The sequence below is a fragment of the Ursus maritimus genome, unplaced genomic scaffold (assembly GCF_017311325.1).
Source record: "Ursus maritimus isolate PB19 unplaced genomic scaffold, ASM1731132v1 scaffold_14, whole genome shotgun sequence".
Lineage (NCBI taxonomy): Eukaryota > Metazoa > Chordata > Mammalia > Carnivora > Ursidae > Ursus > Ursus maritimus.
The window spans coordinates 615,298-637,524 of record NW_024423786.1 but is presented as its reverse complement, the minus strand read 5'-3'; the positions used below and the strand labels follow the sequence as shown (position 1 = coordinate 637,524).

Sequence of the window (22,227 nt, the reverse complement as noted above, 5' to 3'; positions counted from 1 at the left end):
CTGAGCCTGGCCTTGTCCTCCACAGCCAAGTCCTTCAGCACTGGAGCTTCCCAGACATTCCGATGGGCGGCTTCGAGGCCAGAATTCTGAGCTGTAGCCCAGTCAGGCGGCTCTAATGAATGGAAAATGTGACGGGAGCGTGTGTTCTTTCCGATATACAGGCTAGAGAAAACCAGGACGGAGAGTGCCTGGTTGTGGGTACCTGGCATTTTGTCACTGGATTTGCTGAATTGGTGCTGGAGGTGAAGAGAATGAGCTTGATTAACAGCCCCAGGCCACAGAGCTGGTGGTGGAGCCAAGATCCGAACCCAGATCTGTCACCTCCCAGGATCCACCTGTCATTGCCAACTGAGCCACAGGGAGCAAGAGGGTCAGAGCAGAGCCGGCCTGAGAAATCATCCATGACATGAGGGGCTCGGGGCAGGACCCCTGCCTGGGGCGCTCCCAAGAGAGCGAATGCTCCCTGCCAATTCCCAAGTTGCTCCCACCCTCTGGCTGCCCCCCAGGCTCTGCAGACAGGACGGCAGCCTGGCCAGAGGCTGGCACCAACATCCTTGATCCTGGCTGTCTTCAGGGGAGCTTTTGGGAAAGTGCCTCAAATTCACCTTGGACTCCATCATCCTCACACACCCACATAATTTAATCTGTCAGATGCTCCCGCAAGGCTTGCTGCAAAAACAGCAGGGAAACAAATCTGAGCCTCAGCCATTCCTGCTCTGGAGGAAATCACTTTCAACTTGCCAGCTAATTTTTTTCTTTGTTCTACACAAATCCATTTCTAAGTTATAAGCTCCCTCTGCTATTTCTTGATGTGCTTTCGGTATTTATTTATTTATTTATTTATTTATTTATTTAACACAGAGAGCAGCGAGTACATGCAGGAACAGAGGGGAGGGGCAGAGGGAGAGGGAGAAACAGGCTCCTTGCTGAGCAGGAAGCCTGACATGGGGCTGGATCCAGGACCCTGAGATCATGACCTGAGCCAAAGGCAGACACTCCGCCATCTGAGCCCCCCCCCCTCTGTTTTTATGGTCTGCTGTCTCCCTCTGCTGACCGTGGTGCTGCCTTCACTGTCCCGCTTCCTGGGCTCAGTGTGCTGAGGGTGCTCCTGTGGGCAGGTTTGCTGAGGTCACTTGGAGCTGAGCAGCTTTGCTCTCTAGCAGTCAGGGCTTCGGGCTCCCAAAACAGAAGGTGAAGTTCTCATCTCCAAAAGGCCTCTCTGGTTGAAGGACACACCGAAGTCCTTGCTTGGCAACGCTGGCTGGCATCTGCTTTCCCCTCTGTTACCCAACATCAGCCCTGACAGGTGACTGATGATGACCCTGAATCCACCTGGACGCGGGGGGCGGGGGGGTGGTAGATGTGATGGGAGCCTACCGGCAGGCCCAGGGCTACCCAGCTGCGGGGGACACAGGCTGAGGGCAGGGCAGGGGCAGCTGCCCACTCACAGAGGTGTTCGACTTCCACGCCGGGCGTGGGGGGCACTAGCTAGCTCCTGCGGCAGAGGGCTGCTCACCTTCCTGGTGGGAACTGGCTGAAGTTGTCAGTAGAGCCTGAACAGGGCAGAGAAGCAGGTAAGGCCTGAAGGATGTGAGGCTAAGGAAACTAGACGCACTTTTGGGTGCAGGACGAAGGAAGAGCAAATTCGTTGGAAGCAGGGACTGAATGGCCAGACGCTGTGTCCATTCGTGTTTGGCAGTAAGGCGCTGGCAGGTGCCGACAAGAGGGAGGGCATTTCCTACGTGTGTAGTGGAAGTGGGTACGAGGGGTATGGTGATGCTAACAGCAGGAAGAGCAGCCAGGCCTGATCACGACGCCAAGGGTGAGGATGGAGATCAGGGGTGCCAGCAAGGAGAGGGTGCTCAGAGCTGATGGTGCAGAAGCACGGGGCAAATGTGGACGGTAGGATAGCATTAACATGCTTCACCGATTCCCACGACTCCTACTGAAGAAATGGATGAACACGTGAGCATGGCACGTCTTCAGGGGAGGTAGTCCAAACAGTGCTCAGAGAAATCTGGTCATTAGAAAATAAAAAATACAGAAAATAAAGGAACTCGGCCTTCAAATCAAGTTATCAGGACCCCAAAATACACCTAAAGCAAGCTGAAAGAAGAGGCAAAGGAAAGAAAGAGCATAAAGAGAAACCGGGAAGAATGACAGTTGAATTGGGCATCACAAGAGCCCCCAGGAAGCGTGCCTGGATGGGATGCACGCAGAGCCGCAGCGAAGGAGGTCGCCCATGGGAGGTGACGCAGCCGAGGGTCCTGAAGGTGGGTGGGGGTGCAGGGAATAAAGCATGGAGGTGCAAGTAGGCAGTGCAGAGCAGTGGCTCCTGTGTCCCTAGGCTGGGGAGAGAGCATGGGCTCCAGGCTGCAGGGGCCAGCCACACTGTCTCCTTGAGCCAGCGCTTCCAAAGCGTTCCCCAAATGTGCGTGCACGTCTTTCTGCTCCAGGCAGGGGCAGGCCTGGAAACCTCTTTGCCTCTTGTAGGGGTGAGGTGATCAACGGAGGATTTGGCCTCGTGCTGGACGGGACCCAGGAGGCTGAGCAGAAGGCCAAGATGATGCTTAGCTGGGATGTCTCCAATGGAGTAAGTCACATCCAGGCCCTTCCACGGGCCTTCTCTCCAGGCGGGGCTCTGCCTCTCCAGACTGCAGACCCAAGAGAGAGTTCTGCCCCCTTCTTCCCACAAAACAGTCCCGCCACTCTTGCTTACCGGTGTCTCCTCTCCCATTGCTGCTGGGTCTCTCCCTGCATCTTTTTGGGCTGCTTCTGAATCTCCTTTGTGTCTTCCTGCCTCTGGCCCTACTCCTCCAGCCTAGCCGCTGTCCGCCCCAGCCCTTCCCTCCCAGTGAAGGCACCCCCAACTGCTGGTGCTGAGGACCTCCTTTTACAGTGCTTTCTTTCCAGCCTCTCTGAAGGCAGGTCACAAGGGGCAGCTCTATCAGGCCAAGCAGCTCACCCTCTCTGGCTGTGCACCTGCATGTGTGGCCCTGCAGGGGGGCGTCCCCTCCCCGTGACCACATCACAGGCAGGGAGAAGGGGTGGTGAGCACTTTCGGGAGGCCAGGTGGTCATGGGAAGGATGTGTGCTGGCAGATGTGAGGGGGAAGGGGACGGGTTCTGTGTGCAGGGGCCCAGACAGCTGGATGTCCCGTGAGAGGATGAGCATAAGAGTGGGGGTGGAGGGGTCCCTGGAGGGGCTCAAACCAGCGGAGGGGGTGGTCTTCATCCTGAGGGCAGCAAAGCAGGCGGGAGGCAAGCGTGGCAGCAAGGAGGGCGGGGAAGCCCTGAGGACTGAGGTGGAGAGAAGGAAGCCGACTGGAGAGAGATTCTAAGGCGGAGGTGAGGTGAATGTGGATTCCCTGAGGGTGCTCCTGGGTACCTGGCCTGGTGCCCCTGCGTGGGGGTAAGGTCTTTCTTGGACATGGGGTAGGCTGGGTAGAAGGACGGCCAGTCAGATCGGAGAGGTGACTAAATACATAGTCCAGCCAACAGAGAGGGAGGTCTGCGCTAGAGGTGGGGGTGGGGCAGACGCACAAGACTGCTCACCCCGCACACAGCACAGAGGGGCCCTGAAGGGGACGAGGGCTGGGATTTGCAGCCCAGCTGCAGTGTGTCCAGAAGGCCCTGCTGGGAAGCTGGTGTTGGCGCCAGTGGCTACCCTGCCCTCTCCCCACCCTCCCGCAGGTAGCTCGGCGCTGTTGGTCCGGGAACCAGAAGGCCTATGAGACCATCTGCCAGACGATGCAGGACAACAAAGGCTTGGTGGTGACCCTCCCACATGCGGTGGCAGAAGAGCGCGTGCTCCAGCAGGCCCTGCGGCCATGAGGGGAACCCAAGAGCCAGCCTCGGTTCCCTCGTCCCCCTTGGTCCCTGTCCTCACCCTCACAGCCACAGCGCCCCTGTCACTACACGCCTTTGCCTCCTGGGTTAGCAGTTTCACACACAAGCCCTCACTTGGCCTCTCAACACCCTGGAGGGCATGCCGCCACCGTCTGCAGTTTACAAATGAGCCAGCCAAGGCCTGAAGACATGGAACTGTTTGCCTGTGTCCCCTGGGAACCCTGGGCGGGGGGCAGCAAAAGTCTTGTCCAGGGCCAAATCCTCTAGCCCACCACAGAGTAGACTCCAGGAACTGTTGGGGGCCACGCATGCCAGGACTACTGGACATCAACCAAGTCCCTTCAAAGCCTCTGCCATTCCTTCTCCTACCAAGGGGGCAGAGTTTCCTTTGGCCTGGTTTTTATCAATCACTCTGCGTCCTGTCCACCTTCCATCCATGCGTCCAGCTATCCTTCCATCTGTTGGGCTGTCTAGCTGTCTGTGACGTACTTTCTGTACCTCAGTGCCTCCAGCCGTGGGCCCAAAGGAACATGGCCAGGCCCTGGGCTCGAAGGTCCGTGGAGGAAGACGGGGTAATAAAGACTTAGGAAAGAGAGGAAAGAAGCCATGTAAGGTGTCATGGGCAGGGTGGCCATGGGCTGGTGGATGGGGGCATGCAGGACTCTGCCCTAAAGGGTCAGCGGTACTTTGTGGGAAAAAAGGAGAGAGGAGGGGTGCCCCCGACAGCTGGCACAGCCTGAAGTGCAAGAGAATGCATCCTGGTCCCTTTAGAGGGAGGTCCACTCCAGAACCCTGTTTGTGACCAGGTGTCCTGCAGGAGCCCTGTGGGCCTGTGGCTGCATTCTTGCACGTCTCCCCCAGATTTCTGATCCTGGTAGCGGCTGGACCCATAGCCTAGGCTCAGATACAAAGCAGCCAGGAAAAGGGAGTTATACGGTCATGCTTTTCCAGGCATTCCTTTTGAAGTAGGCACCCCCTTTTAAGGATTCCCCTACTTTTAGGGCTCCCTCCTGCCTCCTCGACTCCCAGTTGCCTATTGCCTCTGTCCTCTGGGCTGCTGCAGGCTTTGGGTGTGAGTGGCTTTCCCCATGTGAGTACCTAGCCCCTTGAGCTGAGACCGAGGCAGGAGGAGGACACAAAGCAGCAGTGGGATGGGGTGGGAGAGAGTGAGGAGAAAGACCCCCAAAGGCAGCACTACCCTCTGATGGCAGAGGAGAGCATGCTGCAGTGCGGACATTTGTCTTGTTTGGTTCACACAGTGGGACCCAGGCCAAACTCTTTGCCTTCCTCTGAACCAGCCCGTTTGGGGAGGGGACTTCTAGCCCCTGGCCATGGGGCTCACCCTGCTGTGGGACCAGGCTGGAAGATGGGATTGTGGGGGACTGGGGGACTGCTTCTCTGTCCTTAGCAACCAATGAGATGTCCCTTTCCTTTGTTTGAAATTGAAGGAGAGTCAATGCACAATCTTACAGTAATAGTTTCAGGTGTATGACGCAGTGATTGGACAACACTTCCCCTTTCCTTTGTAATTAAATTAGGTTTTAGAAACGAAATGCCAAGCCTCTGATAAAACTTTGGTCTATTTAAATTATGTTAATTTAGTTACTGGAGAAGGATTATAGAGGCCAAAACTTGCTTCCTGGAGTCCCAATGTATGGGTGTTTTGTTTTTTTTTTTTATAAAATAAAATTTTCTCCTAAATTCATAGGTGGATGTGAGGGGCCTGGCAGTCCCTATCTTTCTCCTAACCCTGCCTGCCTGCCAGGACCTCGGGGACCTTGGCCTCTCTGAACCTCGGTTTTCTAAGCTGTATAACAGGGTGTAACACCTGCATCTCAGTCAACGGGTGACCGAGGTTCCGCTTGATTCTCAGCCAGCTTATAAACAGGAGCCAAGTGGCGGGATGAATTTCCTGGCCCTCTTCTTCCCCCTCTTCCCACCCCACCTACTGATGTTGGGACGTGCTCCCTTCCCTGTAAACATCCAGGGCCATGAAGAAAGTCAGGCTGTGGTGGCCCCAACACTCTCACTGGCTGTCCAGGCCAGGAGACCCCCCACCATGACTTCACGGTGCAAAGCAGGGCACCTTTGACCGCGCACCTCCTTCTCATTATTTCCTAGCCTTAGCTCAGCCCCTGAAGCTCACTGACAATGACCCACCGTACACAGAGAATGGAGAAAGCGATTGGGGAATGGGCGTCTAAGGAGCCACAGAGAACCTGACATCCCTCCCCCTCTACGCCTGCAAAGAGGAGGCCAGTCTAGCTGGGGTCTGTGTCTTCAAGCACTCAACACTGTTTGTCTCCTCCCTAGTGGCTATTTCCTCCTTCCCCCTCACTCACAAAGCCCAAATTTCGTCTGGGCAGCAGTATATACATTACCCCATAGTTGATTTTCAGGACTGCTTTGTCATCAGGAGTGACTGTTGGCCTAGTTGTGGCCGTGAGACGAGGTGGAAGTCTACAGGGTAGGACTTCTGGGAAAGCTGTTGCTTTAATAAAAGTGGACAGGTGAGGCTGGATTGCTATTTGCCCTCGCCCCTTCCCCCTGCCAGCACCTCAGGTGTGGTGCCTGGAAGCACAGCAGCCCCGCTGTGACCGCAGGACCGCAGAAGCACATGGGGGACACTCAAGGAAAGTCAGAGGTGCCCGGGCTCCTGGCAGCATATGGAGCTGCTGTACCAGCCACTGGCCCCACTCCAGCCTCCGCCATCCTCACCTGTTGAAGCCATCCCAGTAGGGCTTTTGTCGTATGCAGCAAGCTCTGTTCTAAATCCTCATGTGGTCCGTCAACAAGTGTCCACGGAAAGCACCCTGGTGCCTGTATCTGTTCCTATGGCAAAACAAAGAGGCTATGTTCAGTGTTGAGACCAGGACCATCCTCCTTTTCCCATCCAGCACCTCCCCTAAGGACAGGCAGGCAGGGCTCGATGGCCAGCTTCAGGCCATGGCTCAGGAGGCAGTGAGCCATGTGCAAAGGCCTCAGACCCCTCTGGGCTCCACTCCAAGCCCTGCCAGTAAGCAGGCTACTTCCCTGGGCCACAGCATATCAGCCTGCTGCTTGCTGTCACAGGGAGAAAGGATGCCAGACATCCAGAGTGGGGCCACGATGGGGCTCAGGGGGGTGTTGGGGCAGGTGACCACAGCCTCGGTGGAGCGGAAGGAACAGAAGGTCTTGTCCAGTGGTGTCTCAGGCACACACCAGAACTGAATAGTTTTCAAAGGGATTCTGTGTCCAGTTTAGTCTTAGTTTTAAGGAAGCAGAGATGTGTAGTCTACTGAGAAATGTTCTCTCAGAATGATTAAAATGGAAACCAATTGGCCATGACCGGCATAGGCTTCAGTTGCCTTGAAAATTGAGGTTGTGAATGTTTCAGGGCGTCTCCCTGGGTAGCTTCTGCCCTGGGAATCAGATGCTTTCCCCTCTGGCCAGCGCAGGTCCGTTCAGGAGGGCTCAGCTGAGTGATGAGCTCTGTTGCCCCAGGCTTTCAGCTAGGTTCCTATAAAGAGGGCAAGGGGCCAGACTTGACCGGCTGCTGCATCTTGTCTGCCCTCTTTAAAAATGTTTGACTTTGTCATCAATTTTTACAAGTTGGAAGATTTCACTTAAATATCCAGATTTTCCGTGTACTTAAAGAAATCAAGAGGTGGGGTGACACCGTGCCCTCACCACCTCTCTGTCAGCAATCAGCTGGAAGCTCCCTGGGGCTGGGCTTGTTTTTTCCAGTTTGCCACAGTCCCTCCGAGTCCTTACTGCCCTCCGATGGTGAGGCCAAGTGTGTGCCTTCTTGGGTTTGAGATCCCGGTTTCGTACATTGCCTGCTTCCCACTGCGTGTCACTTTCAGGGTCTCTGCTGGGATTCGAATCTCTGTGTATTATCGTTCTCTAGATAAATGGAACCAATAGGAGATGTATCTGTACATATATACATATATAAGATAGATATCTATAGATGTCTTTATATAGATAGACATTGTTGATATATATGTCATGGCAGTCCCATGGAACCATAAGCTAGAGGCCTGGAAAGGCCAGAGGCCTAATTCAGTTCAAGTCTGAAGACCTGAGAGCCACGCGAGCAATGGTGTAAATCCCCGTCCAAGAGCAGGAGAAGAAGAAATGAGGCGTCCCAGCTCAGTGAGATATGAAACAGCGAATTCCTCCTCTGCCTTTTGTCCTGTTCAGACCTCAATAGACTGAGACCTCAAGAGATTGCAGATGCCAACCTACTTGCAGAAGAGCCACCCATTTAAATGCTAATCCTGTCTAGAGTTACCCACAGGTATGTCCACAGGGACATACCCAAAAACAATGTTTAATGTACTGTATGGTGACTAACATAATATAATAAAAAAATATTATTATAAAAAAATAAATTTAAAAAAATGGCCCACTGAAATTGATGCATAAAATTAACCATCACAGAAATCCCTGATGGAGGTGTTCTTTCCCTCTGTGATATTTTGATTTATAATAAAAAATACATATTTGGTCTTCATTCACATTTCTGTCACAGAGCTCCTAAAACCCTTGGAATTTCCTAGCTAATAATAATGATCAAGGTGTTTTGATATTCTAGGCGCTTGGGTGGCTCAGTCAGTTAAGCGTCTGCCTTCAGCTCAGGTCATGATCTCAGGGTCCTGGGATTGAGCCCCACATTGGGCTCCCTGCTCAGTGGGGAGTCTGCTTCCCCCTCTGTCCTTCCCCCTGATCATTGTCTCTCTCTCTCTCTCTCTCTCAAATAAATAAAATCATTTAAAAAAGGGTGTTTTGATATTCATAACAAACTTCTTTAAAGTTCACCTGAGTTTATGTTAATGATGTGACTTTTAAAGATTACCTAAGGATGATGACTGGTTGCCAGGGGAACCAAGGAGTGATGAGAGGGTTGGAACTTTCAGTCCTACCCCCTGACCTCTGGAAAGGGGAGAGGAGCTAGAGGTTGAATCAATCATCAATGGCCAATGGTTTGATCAATTATGCCTGAGTATTGAAGCCTCCATAGAAACCCAAAAGGACAGGGCTAGGAGAGCTTCCGGACTGGGGAACACATGGAGATTTGGGGAGAATGGCATGTTGAGAGGGCATGGAAGCTCTCTGCCCTTTCCCCATACCTTGTCCTATGCATCTCTTCTATCTGGCTACTCCTGAGTTAATGTCCTTTTATCATAAACTGGTAAACTGGTAAGTAAAATGTCCCTCTGAGGTTGTGCCTAGGTTAAGTGTCTTCCTTTGGCTCAGGTCACGATCCCAGGATCCTGGGATCGAACCGGGCAGTGGGCTCCCTGTTCAGTGGGGAGCCTGCTTCTCCCTCTGCCAGCTCCTCCCCTGGCTCATGCTCACTCTCTCATTCTCTCTCTCACTCAAATAGATATATAAAATCTTAAAAAAAAAAAAAAAAAGGTTCTCTGAATTCTGCGAGCCACTCAAGCACATGAATCAAACCCAAGGAGGGTGTCATGGGAACCTCCAGTCTATTGTTGGTCAATCAGAAGCATTGGAAACTGACGTGTGTCGGGGGGTGGGCAGTCTTGTAGGACTGAGCCCATAACCTAGGCAATCTGATGCTATCTTCAGGTAGATAGTGTCAGAATTGGCTTAATTGACTAGTGGTGATGGGGGCTGTTCAGGTCCGAGGATCCAGATGGCTTCCTGCAGGACCAAGATCCTTGGCTTTGTGCAGGATAGAAATCAAATGTGATTTGAGGAAGTGAGAGCAGAGTTTATCGCAGACATAGAGAGAGCACATACAGACAGAACAGCTGGGAGACCCAGAAAGGAAAAAAGAGTGAGTTGCATCTTTCCTTGGAGTCCGGGGTTTTTATTGAGGATTGTGGTTCAGCGCACGTGTCATCTTGGGCATCCAGGAATAAAGATGAGTGTTTAGGTGCCCTCCGTAAGTCACTTCTGCCCTGGAGCCAGGGGTCTTGGTGAGTCTGTGGTCTTGGAAAACATTCATAATGACACCACCGGCCTCTCCTTAGATTCTACCTATTGTGCTGGAAGCCTCCAAAGAAATCATTCAGTCCTTGACCTTTATAAGGAGGACACACATTATCTGTTCGATGAGGTGTGTGTAAGGCAGGCATATAGGTCCCAGAAAGAATGGAAGCAGGGAAAGGAGCAAAAAAAGCAGTTTTTCATGGGGTCCCTTCTTTAGTTTCCCTGTCTCAGTGATGTTGGAAAGAACACACACCTTGGAACTCCCAACCACAGCCCGTCCCTATTCCTGCCAGAAATTGAGATGCCCTGCACATGGACAGTGGCAATTCAAAGGCCACAGGGATGCCATCAGAATGCTCAAAGCGGACTTCCCTTCCCCCCGTTTTGACCTCAGTCTGTACTTTTTTTTTTAAAAAAGATTTTATTTATTTATTTGACAGGGAGAGACAGCCAGCAAGAGAGGGAACACAAGCAGGGGGAGTGGGAGAGGCAGAAGCAGGCTCCCAGTGGAGGAGCCTGACACGGGGCTCGATCCCAAAGCATTGGGATCACACCCTGAGCCAAAAGCAGACGCTTAACAACTGAGCCACCCAGGCGCCCCTCAGTCTGTACTTTCTTTTTTTTTTTTTTATTTTTTTTATTTTTAATATTTTTTATTTATTTATTTGACAGAGATAGACAGCCAGCAAGAGAGGGAACACAAGCAGGGGAAGTGGGAGAGGAAGAAGCAGGCTCATAGCAGAGGAGCCTGATGTGGGGCTCGATCCCATATCGCTGGGATCACGCCCTGAGCCAAAGGCAGACGCTTAACCGCTGTGCCACCCAGGCGCCCCTCAGTCTGTACTTTCTAATTGATTAAATTCTTTTCATTTTGTCTCTTAATTCAGGCAAAGGACCCTTGCGGAAAAGCAACCCCTAATGGGAATGAAACTACCCCCTGAAGCAATAAGGACTGCCCTGGGCCAGCAAGACCCTACCCAGGATAAAACCTTCACTGCCCACCTGCACGTACCCCACATTTTCCTTATATCAACCGGGAACTATCTCCAGCACTTTGGAGACAATCTATGAGACACTAGTCCGCGGTCTTCCGGGTGGTGGCCTCAGTAAGTTAATTCCTTTCTTGTTTCGCCACCACTCATTTTTCTGCCTTTGGGTTTTTTCAGTGGTGAGTGGCCCAACATGGTCTGTTTGGGACCCCAGGAGCCAGGTGTTCTTGTAACCTTGTTCCCCCTGCTATCATGCTGGGCACCCAGCAACATCTGGGCTGGTGGGATTTCTCCCCAAATGCAAACAAATATGACAAGCAGTTGGGTCAGCTGCTTCTCCTCCCTAGCTCCCCAAAACCCCTTCCTACACACACATGCTGGGAGAGTTCCTCTCTGACTGAGACACCGCTGAACAACAACTGTTCAAGCCCAGCCCATGAGCTGGCACGGCTGCTCCTCACTGTAAGCCCCGCTACTTGCAGCAATGGAGAACCTCAGGCAGTAGGAAGGGTGAGATGTGTCCTTGCCACATGTTCAATAAGGTTGATTTCACCCATTTTAAAGTGTTATGAAAGATACTGGAAGTATCTTTTTAAAAAATATTTATTTGAGAGAGAGTGAGCAGGAGAGGGGGGGAGGGCGACAGGGAGAGGGAGAAGCAGACTCCCCACTGAGCAGGGAGCCCAATCCAGGGGTCCATCTGAGAACCCTGAGATCATGACCTGAACAGAAGGCAGATGCTTAACCCAGAAAGCCACTCAGGCGCCCCCAGAAATATCTTTTAAAAACTGAAAAATTCTAAAAGATGAAATTCGCCCATATTCCCACCAAATGTTTTTCATTAAAAATTTTAAAATGTTCTTGTATTGTGGTAAAATATGCATAACATACAATTTACCACTTTAACCATTTCTAAGAGTGCAGTCCGGCAGCCTGAAGTCCACTCACACTGTGGCGCGGCCATCCCCACCGTCTCCAGAGCTGTTTCATCCTCCCAAACTGAAACCCCATATCCATTAAGCCCTGACCCACCCCCCTCCACCCTAGCCCCTGGGACCACAATCCTACTTTCTGTCTCTATGAATTTGACAACTCTAGGGGCCTCATATAAATAGAATCCTACAGGGTTTATCCTTTTTGTGGCTGGCTTATTTCATGTAGCATGATGTCCTCAAGTTTCATCCACGTTGTCACATGCATCAAAATTTCCTTCCTTTTGAGGACTGAGTGATGTTCCATTGTATCCATAAACCACATTTTGTTTAGCTATTTATCCATCTATGGGCACCTGGATTGGTTCCACCTTTTGGCTACTGTGAATAATGCTGCTATGTACATGGCTGTGTGAATAGCTGTCTGAGTTTCTCTTTTCAATTCTTTTCAGTATCTACCTAGAAGTAGAATTGTTGGGTCATATGGTAATTCTATGTTCAGTTTTTGAAGAACCAGCGTACTGTTTTCCACAGTGGAAAAAAATTATTTAATTATAAAAATTACTTTAAAAACACTCATGATCTTGAGAACTCTGTAGTTACCAATATCTCTGATGAACATAGAAAAATCCTCAACAAAATACTAGCAAATTGAATCCAACAATACATTTAAAAAAATTATTCACCGCAATCAAGTAGGATTTATTCTTGAGATGCAAGGGTAGTTCAGTATTTGCAAATCAATCAACACGATACATCATATGAATAAGAGAAAGGATAAAATCTATGTGATCGTTTCAATAGATGCAGAAAAAGCACTCGACAAAGTACGATGTCCATTCATGATAAAAACCTTTAACCTTTCCCTCTAGAGGGGACAACCTCAACATAATAAAGGCCTTATATGAAAAACATCATACTCAATGGGGAAAAACAAAGAGCTTTTCCCCTAAGGTCAGGAAAAAGACCAGGATGTCCACTCTCACCACTTTTATTCAACATAATACTGGGAGTTCTAGCCACAGCAATCAGACGATAAAAAGAAATAAAAGGTATCCAACCTGGTAAGGAAGAAGTAAAACTGTCTCTATTTGCAGATGAAAGGATACTATGTATATAAAACCCAGAAGACTTCAAGAAAAACTTTTAGAACTGATAAATGAATTCAGTAAAGTTGCAGGATAGAAACTCAATATACAGAGATCCATTGCATGGCTATACACTAATAACGAAGTAGCAGAAAAAGAAATTAAGACAACAATCCCACTTACAATTGCACTAAAAATAACAAAATACCTAGGAATAAACTTAATCAAGGAGGTGAAAGACCTGTACTCTGAAAACTATAAACATCGATGAAAGAAATTGAAGATGACACAAAGAAATGGGAAGACATTCCATGCTCATGGATTGGGAGGACAGATATTTTAAAAAATGTCTATACTACCCAAAGCAACCTACAGATTTGATGCAATCCCTATCAAAATATCAACAGCATTTTTCACAGAACTAGAACAAATAATCCTATAATTTGTATGGAACCACAAAAAAACCTCAAATGGCCAAAGCAAAATTGAAAAAGAGGAAAAAAACTGGAGGTGTTACAATTCCAAATTTCAAGATATATTACAAAGTTGTAGTCATCAAAACAGTATGGTACTGGCACAAAAACAGACACATAGCTCAATGGAACAGAATAGAGAGCCCAGAAATAAACTCATGATTATATGATCAATTAACTTTGACAAAGGAGGCAAGAATATCCAATGGGAAAAAGTCTCTTCAAGAAATGGTGTTGGGAAAACTGTAGAGCTACACGCAAAAGAATGAAACTGGAGCACTTTCTTACACCATACACAAAAATAAATTCAAAATTGATTAAAGATCTAAATGTGAGACCCAAAACCATAAAAATCCTCAAAGAGAGCACGGACAGTAATTTTTCTGACATTGACTGTAGCAGTATTTCTCTAGATATGTCTCCTGAGGCAAAGGGAACCATAGCAAAATTAAACTATGGGGACTACATCAAAATAAAAAGCTTCTACACAGCCAAGGAAACAAAACAACTAAAAGGCAACCTATGGAGTGGGAGAAGATATTTGCAAACGGCGTATCTGATAAAGGGTTCGTAGCCAAAATATATAAAGAACTTACACAACTCAACACCCAAAAACCAAATAATCTAACAAAGTTGGGCAGAAGACGTGAACAGACATTTCTCCAAAGAAGATGTATAGATGGCTAACAGAGATATGAAAAGATGCTCACCACCACTCATTGTCAGGGAAATGCAAATCAAACCTGTAATGAGATATCACATCACAGCTGTCAGAATGGCTAAAATCAACAACAAAAGAAACAACAGGTGTTGGCAAAGATGTGGAGAAAGGGGAACCCTTGTGCACTGTTGGTGGGAATGCAAACTGGTGCAGCCACTGTGGAAAACAGTATGGAGGTTCCTCTGAAAGTTAAAAATAGAACTACCGTACCTCCAGCAATCCCACTACTGGGTATTTACCCAAAGGATACAAAAACACTAATCTAAAGAGGTACATGAACCCCTGTGTTTATAGCAGCCTTATTTACAATGGCCAAGATAAGGAAATAGCCCAAGTGTCCATCAACAGATGAATGGACAAAGAAGATGTGGTGTATATATACAATGAAATATTAGCCATAAAAAAGAATGAAATCTTGCCATTTACAGTGATCTGGATGGAACTAGAGAATATAATGCTAAATGAAATAAGTCAGAGAAAGACAAATACCATATGATTTCACTCATATGTGGAATTTAAGAAACAAACGGACAAAGAAAAAAGATGACCAAGAAACTAGACTCTTAAATACAGAGAACAAATTGGTGGTTATCAGAGGGAGGTGGGAGGGGGAGGATAGGTGAAATAGTGAAGGGGATTAAGAGTACACTTATTGTGATGAGCATTGAGTAATGATAGAATTGTTGAATAACTCACTATGTTGTGCACTGGAAACACAGTGTATGTTAATTACACTGTAATTAAAATAAAACAACAAAAACAAAAACCAAAAATCCCACTCATGATCTAAAACAAAAGCAAATAGTACCAAAAGGAGAGAAGTATTAAGTGAAGGTGCCCTTCCCCACCTCACTTTAGAAGCAGTCACAAGTACTAGCAGTGTCTTCTGTATCTTTCTAGAAACTTCCTAAGGATATGCAAGCATGTAAACATAGGTATAGTTTTCCCTCCTTCTACAAATGGGATCCTTCTAAACAATGTTCTGCATTGATTTTTCCCAACAACGTATTTTTAGCAGAGTCAATCGTAACATAAAAGTCACTATTTTAACATGTACAAGACAGTGTTTTTTAGTATATTCAACTGTGTTGTGCACCCATCACCGCTGTCTAATTCCAGGGCATTTCCATCACTCCCAAAAGAAACACTGTAGCTATTAGCTGTTATTTCCGATTTCCCCTCACCTTCTATCCCCTGGCAACCACTAATCTACTTTCTGGCTCTATGGATTTACCTTTCTTGGACATACGAGTATAACATGTGGTGTTTTGCATCTGGCTCTCCCTCCCTTGCGTGTTTTCCAGTTTCACTCATGTTGTAGCCTGTATCGGTACTTCATTCCTTTTCATGGCCCAATAATACTCCATCGTGTGGATATGCTGCATTGTCTATGCATTCGTCTATTGATGGGCACTTGGTTGTTTCCACTTTTCATTTGGTAGCCTTATGAATACTACTATGACCATTCCCAAACAAGTTCTTGTGTGTGTTTTCACTTCTCTTGCGTATATGCATACGAGTGGAATTGCTGGGTCATATAGAAATTCTATATTTAATTTTTTGAGGAACTGCCAAACTTTCTTGCACACTTGCTTCACCATTTTACATTTCCAGCAGAAATGTATGAGGGTTCCAATTTTTCCTTCATTCTCACACTTTTTCATTTTAAAAGAATTATTGCTGTTAGTTGATAAGAACTGTCATCTCCTTGTGGTTTACATTTGCATTTCCCTAATGAGTAATGATGTTGAGCACCTCGTCATGTACTTATTGGCCATCTGTACATCTCTGGGGAGATGTCTATTCAAATCCTTTGTTTTTAAGTGGGTTGTCTTTTTGCTGTTGAGTCATGGGTTTTTAAAAATATATTCTAGGTAGTAGTTGCTTATCAGATATATGATTTGCAAATTTTTCTCCCATTCTGTGGGTTGTCTTTTCATTTTCTTTTTGGTGTTCTTTGACCTAAAAGAGTTTTCAGTTTTGGCAAAGCCCAATTTGTTTCTTTTGTTGCTTGTGCTTTTAGTTTCATATCTAGGAAACCATCCCTTAAGCCTAGGTCACACAGATGTACGGTTTTCTCCTAATAGTTTTATAGTTTTCACTCTTACATTTAAGTGCTTGATCCATTTTGAGTTCCTTTTTGTGTCTGGTGGGAAGTCCGGGTCCAAATTCTTTCTTTCATGTGTGGATATCCAGTCGTCCCAGAACCATTTGTTGAAAAGATCGTTCTTTCCTGGGAACAATATATTTGGGGGCATAAATTCATATTTCATATCTATATATGATGCTTCCTATTCAATATTATTTATATCTTATTTTTAAAGAACTTTTAATAAAGCATTCATCAATAAATATTTACTGAGAGTCTCTGCTACTAGCCTCTGAACATATAGCTGTGAATGAGACTGACACAGTTCCTGTCCTAAATGAGTCTACATTGTAGAGGGGGACACAGACAATGAATTATCCAGGAAAGGGGCAAATAAAACAATAGCAATTAAGAGCTATAAGAGCTAACAGATGGGGGGGGGTGGAGAATAAGGGGCTGGGTGAGGGCGTACCTGATCAGAAGGCCAGTCTTCCCAGAGGAATTCAGAGACCAGCTGTGCAGTCTAGCAGAACCAGCTCGACTTGCCGGAGGAAATGGAAAGAGATGGGGGAGCCCTGGGATTGTAGAGTGAGGGGTGAGTGGTGAGAAATGTGGGGGAGACCAGCTAGGCCATAAGAGGATTGGAGCGCACCAAAGACTGGGGCACAATTGATTTGCACTTTTGGAAGATCACAAGGCGGCCCTCTTGAGACTAGATTGGGTGGAAGGCGTGGTGGAGGCTGCGGACCAGCTGCGGTGTTATTTTCTTAAGAAGCTAGGCGAAGCTAGGCGTGAAAAAGGGATTTGGATCCGGGGGGGGCAGTGACGTGAGACCAAGTGGAGGGATTCCAGACTGAACCCGGGTTGAGGGGGTTGGGCGGAGGAATTCAGGCAACACTGAAGAAGGGCTGAGGTGGTGTGGGACAAAGGTTAGTAGGAAATGCAGTTGGAAGAGCGTAGGCAGGGGTCCCCGTGGAGGGGCTGCAGGTGGCGGGGAAGGATCTGGGGACACTTCGCACAAGGTCTGTGAGCCAAAGGCCAGCGGCGGCTGGGCTCTTCGCAGTTCGGTGAGCCCAGCCTGGTGCCCGAGCCCTGACTCTCCGGTTCCTGGCGGCGTGACCTCGGACAAAAGACTCAAGCTATCTGTGCCTCAGTTTCCTCACACTTGTGAGTGTGAATTGGCTGGTATTATTAATCCACCACCCAGATGAAAGATGCGATTGTTAAGTCCGGCGAGCGTCGTTCCCCACTCAGGGAGTCAGATCGCAGCTTGCTAGGCCGGGGTCGGCCGAAAGCCCCAAACGCCGGGGTGCGAGCAGCACGCGCGGGGCCGCGCCTGGGCGGCGCTGACCACCCCCGGCCCGGCAGGCCTCGCGCGGCGCCCCGCGGCTCACGCGCACGCGCAGCTCCGGGCTGGAGTCCGGCCGCGCTCCGCGCCGGGGTTTGGCGTCAACCCGTCGCGGCGGCCGCACAGCGTCGCCCACGACTGGGCGGGGCGGACCGCGCTTCCTCCGAGGCGGGGGCTGGGACGCCGCGGCTGGGCCCAAGATGGACCTCCCGAAGCTGCTCGCCGCCCCGGTCGCGCGCGGAGCCCAACATGGCGGCGGCGGTGGCCCCGGCCGACTCCGCCGAGGCCCCGGGCCACCGCCCAGCCCGGGCCCCGCGCGCCGCCGCCTGCTACTGCTGCGGGGCCCCGAAGATGGCGGGCCGGGGCCGCTGCGCGGGGAGGCCCGGACGGCGTCGGCGGGCCCGGGGCCGAGCCCCCCGCCCCCCGAGGACGGTGGCGATTCTTTCGTGGTGCTGCTGGAAGTGGCGCGCGGCACCGCGGCCGAGACCCCCGGGCGGCGGGAGGTGGGGCCCGGCGCTGGCGCGAGCCCCGTCACCCGCCCCCAGCAGGGCCCCAGCTGCGCAGCCGCCGCCCCCGGGTCCGGCGCGGCCCTCGCGGGCACCGTCACCATCAACAGCCAGGACCTGCTGGTGCGCTTCGATCACGGCGTCTTCACGCTGGCCGCCGCGCCGCCGCAGCCCGGCCAGCCTCCCCGGGGCCCGCCCGCACCGCCGGGCGAGGAGGCCGCGAGCCCGGCCGAGGGCCGCCGCGGTCCCCAGGGTCCCGGCTCTGGTGCCCCGGGCTACCGCTGCCCCGAGCCGCAGTGCGCGCTCTCCTTCGCCAAGAAGCACCAGCTCAAGGTGCACCTGCTGACGCACAGCAGCAGCCAGGGCCGGCGGCCCTTCAAGTGCCCCCTGGACGGCTGCGGCTGGGCCTTCACTACCTCCTACAAGCTCAAGCGGCACCTGCAGTCGCACGACAAGCTGCGGCCCTTCGGCTGCCCGGTGGGCGGCTGCGGCAAGAAGTTTACCACCGTGTACAACCTCAAGGCGCACATGAAGGGCCACGAGCAGGAGAACTTGTTCAAGTGCGAGGTGTGCTCCGAACGCTTTCCCACGCACGCCAAACTCAGCTCCCACCAGCGCAGCCACTTCGAGCCCGAGAGGCCCTACAAGTGTGACTTTCCCGGTAACCGCGCGCCACGGGCCTGCGGGCGGGCTTCGGGGGGCTCCCGGGGCCCCAGGTCCCAATCCGGTCGCCCAGTGTGGGTGTGGCGTCGCCCTGCCTCCGGCTGCTCAGTTGGGCAGGATTTAAATTCCGTGGGCCGAGAGTGAGGGGCGGGAACGGAGCATTCTGGTTTTTGTGTTCCAGTTCTTTCCAGGTGATTTCGATTTGACCCCTCAACCCTGAATTGCTGTGGGGATTTCGACAAAGGTAGCACTGATAATTACAGCCTGCCTTCCCCACGGTGGAGGCAACAGGTCCCTTTTAACGGTGCTTCAGGTTAATGAAGGTGATAAAGCATCTTCCTAGAGATTGGAGTTATGAGTCAGGTGTCTGTTTTCTTGGGTCTTTCATCAGTTAGAAATTCAGTTATCAGATATTTAGGTGGCGCAGATGAATCTGACCAGATGCAACGCCTTAAGGCCCTGAGGGGATAGTCACAGGTGTGTAGTGCATTGCAGTTTTCTGGCCTTGGACTTCACAATTTTGGGAAGTTCTAAAAATTATTATTTTACAGATGAAGAGTCTGAGGTGCAGTAATGTGGATAAAATCCAGTGAAGGGTTCTTTCCCCTCTCATTGTCTGTAGTAGGAGGGAATGCAGGCTCCAAAACAGTGAACTCCACCAGGAGAGGCAGATTTAGGTGCTCTAAGAGGGAGAGTGTGCCTCCCCAGGAGGAAGAGAAGATTCCTGCCTGGGAAGGAGTTGGCTTGCTTAAGCTGGGGTGGAAGGCAGTGCTGGTGGGTGACATTGAAAAGCCAAGGCAGGGAATGTGGTGGTGTGGGGTGGGGAGTGAAGTTGTAAAGGTGTGGGAGGGCCCAGTAGAGGGGGAGGGACCTTCCAGGTCCTCTTCATTAAAACAGCTTCAACTGTGTGCTTAGCATGTGCCCTGTGTGCGTATTGATGCATTATGTATGTGCAGTGCTCTCATAGTATTTGTTGTAAGATACACTTAAATATAGGGATTTTGAAAGGGTGAAATGAAAAACATATTAATAGATTCTAATATATTTTTCCTTCGTGCTTGTGGATGGTCTTGTGCATCCATCCCTCTTTGTGGAGAATATAGGTTTAGACCACTGTTTCAGAACCTTTCTCAGTTATACACTGAATCTGACTTATAGATTGCTCCCTAGTAAAATGCACAAAGAGCATCGTTCCAAGTATAATACCAGGAAGATCAGGAATCTAGCTTGCTTTAGGGTAGGAAGTCCGCCTGAGAGTTTTGGGCTGGATGATCAGTGGTGTTCAGGAGAGGGACCAGTGAAGCCCCCATTAAATGTTCTAGACCTCGGTTTGCTGAGGCAGTGGGAATGGTGAGGGGGTTCCATGTAGGAAAGATTGCAGAGGCAGGATCAAAGGGCTTGACTGTTGATTGTAGGGTGGGTGATTCTTGCTAAGGCAGAGAGCTTTACCTGTTGGAGTGTGTGAATACATCAAAGCCCAAAATAGGGAATGAGGGGGGTGGGAAGGGAGGGCAGATTTCTGCGAAAGAGGAGCAGGGAGGATGATTTTTGGGCATTTAGGAAGAGGAGCATTTCCCAGTTGAGTGTTGCTAGAGGACGTAGGGTTCCTGGGGCTAGTGCTTTGAGGCGGTGATGCGCAGCATATATCTGCTTGGTGGTTTACAGGCACGATGGTAGCATGTTACAGGCTCTGGAAAGAGCTGCCACAAAGATACCTGGTCAGCATCTTGCATCCTGGTATTTTCTACTCTATTTAAGCACTGAACCTTTTTGTCAAAGGAGAGCTATTGATGTGGAAAGTCGGGGGATTGGTGGGGTAGGCTTCTTTCCGGTGGCTCAGTTGGGGTTGAAGATGGGAGTGAAGTTAAAGGCCATGTGAATAAAGATGACCCTTGTAGACTCCTTTGACAAAAGGGAACCCTGGTGAAATAGGCAAAAGGGAAAGGAGAAGCCAGGTGACAGCAGGGGCTGCTGCCCTTTTGCAGAGGATGTCAGGGAGGACCATTTGTAATTGAGGACACAGCATCACCTGCGGGGGCAAACAAGTCTCGAATAGAACAATGGTTTGTGGCCCTTCCGAGTTCAACCCTCCCAACAGAATCCTTGTTTCTTAGTATCTAATATGTCTTGTTGGGTTTTCCTTGGCCTCAGACAGCATTGACATTTGAGTTCACAAAATTTAAGACAGATCTGTGGTGTGGAAATGGGTAGTCCGTGGCTGTGATTGGAGGACTTCCCCTTGATCACTCGCTTCATGTCTAAGTCCTATCAGAGCAGGTGGCCTGCGTGTGCTAAGTGGCTTCCCTTAGCCACTATTACAAAGCCAGATAATGGTTATAACTTTCTGGAGGTGCTTCTGACTCATTTTCTTTGTTGTTTGCTTCAGTGTGAATAGTGTCCTGGAGTGGTGACTGGTTTAGTTGTTTATGTGATTTTTGTCACACCAGTGAGCAGGGTTTGTGTTTTCTTTGTTCAGGCTGCGAGAAGACATTCATCACAGTGAGTGCTCTGTTTTCCCATAACCGAGCTCACTTCAGGGAACAAGAACTCTTTTCTTGCTCCTTTCCTGGGTGCAGCAAACAATATGACAAAGCCTGTCGCCTGAAAATTCACCTGAGAAGTCATACAGGTAATAAGCTAGAGAATATAGCATTGGCACCTAAGATTTGTCTTTGCGGTAGCTTGCATTTATGATTATGTGGCATAATTTTTTTCTTTTCTAAGGTGAAAGACCTTTTATTTGTGACTCTGACAGTTGTGGCTGGACCTTCACCAGCATGTCTAAACTCCTACGACACAAAAGGTAATCTTTACATTTCATTTGAATTACCCATTATGGAAAATGAATGAGTTGTTTGTCAGTAGCAGAAGCCTATGAATTAAATATCTGTCAATTTTTTTAAGTTATAAGAAAAGGAGTCCATTGCAGGTAGTTCGGAAAGTTCAGAAAGCTGTAAAAAGAAAACCACTCAGAATATGATCACCTAATGTCAAGTTTTCTACGTATGCTTGTTTTTAAATGTAATTTGCATGCTTTATTTAATTCAGTATTTAAAAAGAGTTAACATTGTGGAAGACGCTTTCCTGATGTCATTACAAACTTTCCATGCTGATAATGATGTCCTTGGAGGGCTTTGCCTATGTGCAGGTGATGTTCAGCACTTTACATGTGTGTCTCCTGTAACCTTCACGACGACTCTGGCTTTGATGTTCTTACTGTCCCCAGTTTGTATTGAGACACAGAGAGGTTGGGTGGTTTGTCCATGCTTGCACAGCTGGGGATTTGAGGGGTTGTATAACAACCTAAGTATAACAGCGTTACTTAGGAAAGAACTGTGTTTATGCATGGACTTGAGGGGGTCCTTTTAGCATTGCAGTTGATTTTCTGTGCATGCTTCTCTTTGCCCTCTGCAGCTTGGAAACTTTGTTTGCTACCAGAATTTCTAAACATTGGAAGTAGCTTCATCAGTACATTTGGGACCCAGCTGTTTGTTCCTAGATTGAAGCAGCACTAATTGTTGTGTCTGACTGTCGAGTCAGCCTTGTCATTAAAGTAGAATTTCTAATTACAGAGTTAGCTAAATTGCAAACCTGTGCACGTGGGTTAGAGAGAATTAAGATATTCTG

The 22,227-nt window shown here is 49.3% G+C and overlaps 2 protein-coding genes and 1 long non-coding RNA gene across 6 annotated transcripts in view; 2 read left to right on the top strand and 1 right to left on the bottom strand.

Moving 5' to 3' along the window:
* Positions 1–5,387, top strand: part of UROC1 (urocanate hydratase 1) — a 48,080-nt gene extending 42,693 nt beyond the window's left edge. Inside the window, exons 19-20 of the mRNA XM_008697801.2 lie at positions 2,494–2,593; positions 3,693–5,387. Coding sequence (XP_008696023.1) covers positions 2,494–2,593; positions 3,693–3,833 — 241 coding nt within the window. The 3' untranslated portion in view covers positions 3,834–5,387. The remainder of the gene's footprint in view (positions 1–2,493; positions 2,594–3,692) is intronic.
* LOC103669471 lies at positions 952–17,437 on the bottom strand. 4 transcript variants are annotated; one of them, XR_570285.2, is made up of 4 exons: positions 16,103–16,142; positions 6,567–6,680; positions 6,230–6,339; positions 952–2,017 (listed from the first exon to the last, which is right to left on the bottom strand). It is a non-coding gene; the product is annotated as an uncharacterized LOC103669471 (long non-coding RNA). The 4 variants fall into 4 exon arrangements; XR_570288.2 differs by lacking the exons at positions 6,230–6,339; positions 16,103–16,142 and adding an exon at positions 16,556–17,437; XR_570284.2 differs by lacking the exon at positions 6,230–6,339.
* Positions 17,438–17,631: 194 nt separating this feature from the next.
* The window catches only part of ZXDC (ZXD family zinc finger C), a 39,817-nt gene continuing 35,221 nt past the window's right edge, over positions 17,632–22,227 (top strand). The window contains exons 1-3 of the mRNA XM_008697951.2: positions 17,632–18,598; positions 21,077–21,229; positions 21,325–21,403. Of these exons, the coding sequence (XP_008696173.2) occupies positions 17,632–18,598; positions 21,077–21,229; positions 21,325–21,403 (1,199 nt within the window). The remainder of the gene's footprint in view (positions 18,599–21,076; positions 21,230–21,324; positions 21,404–22,227) is intronic.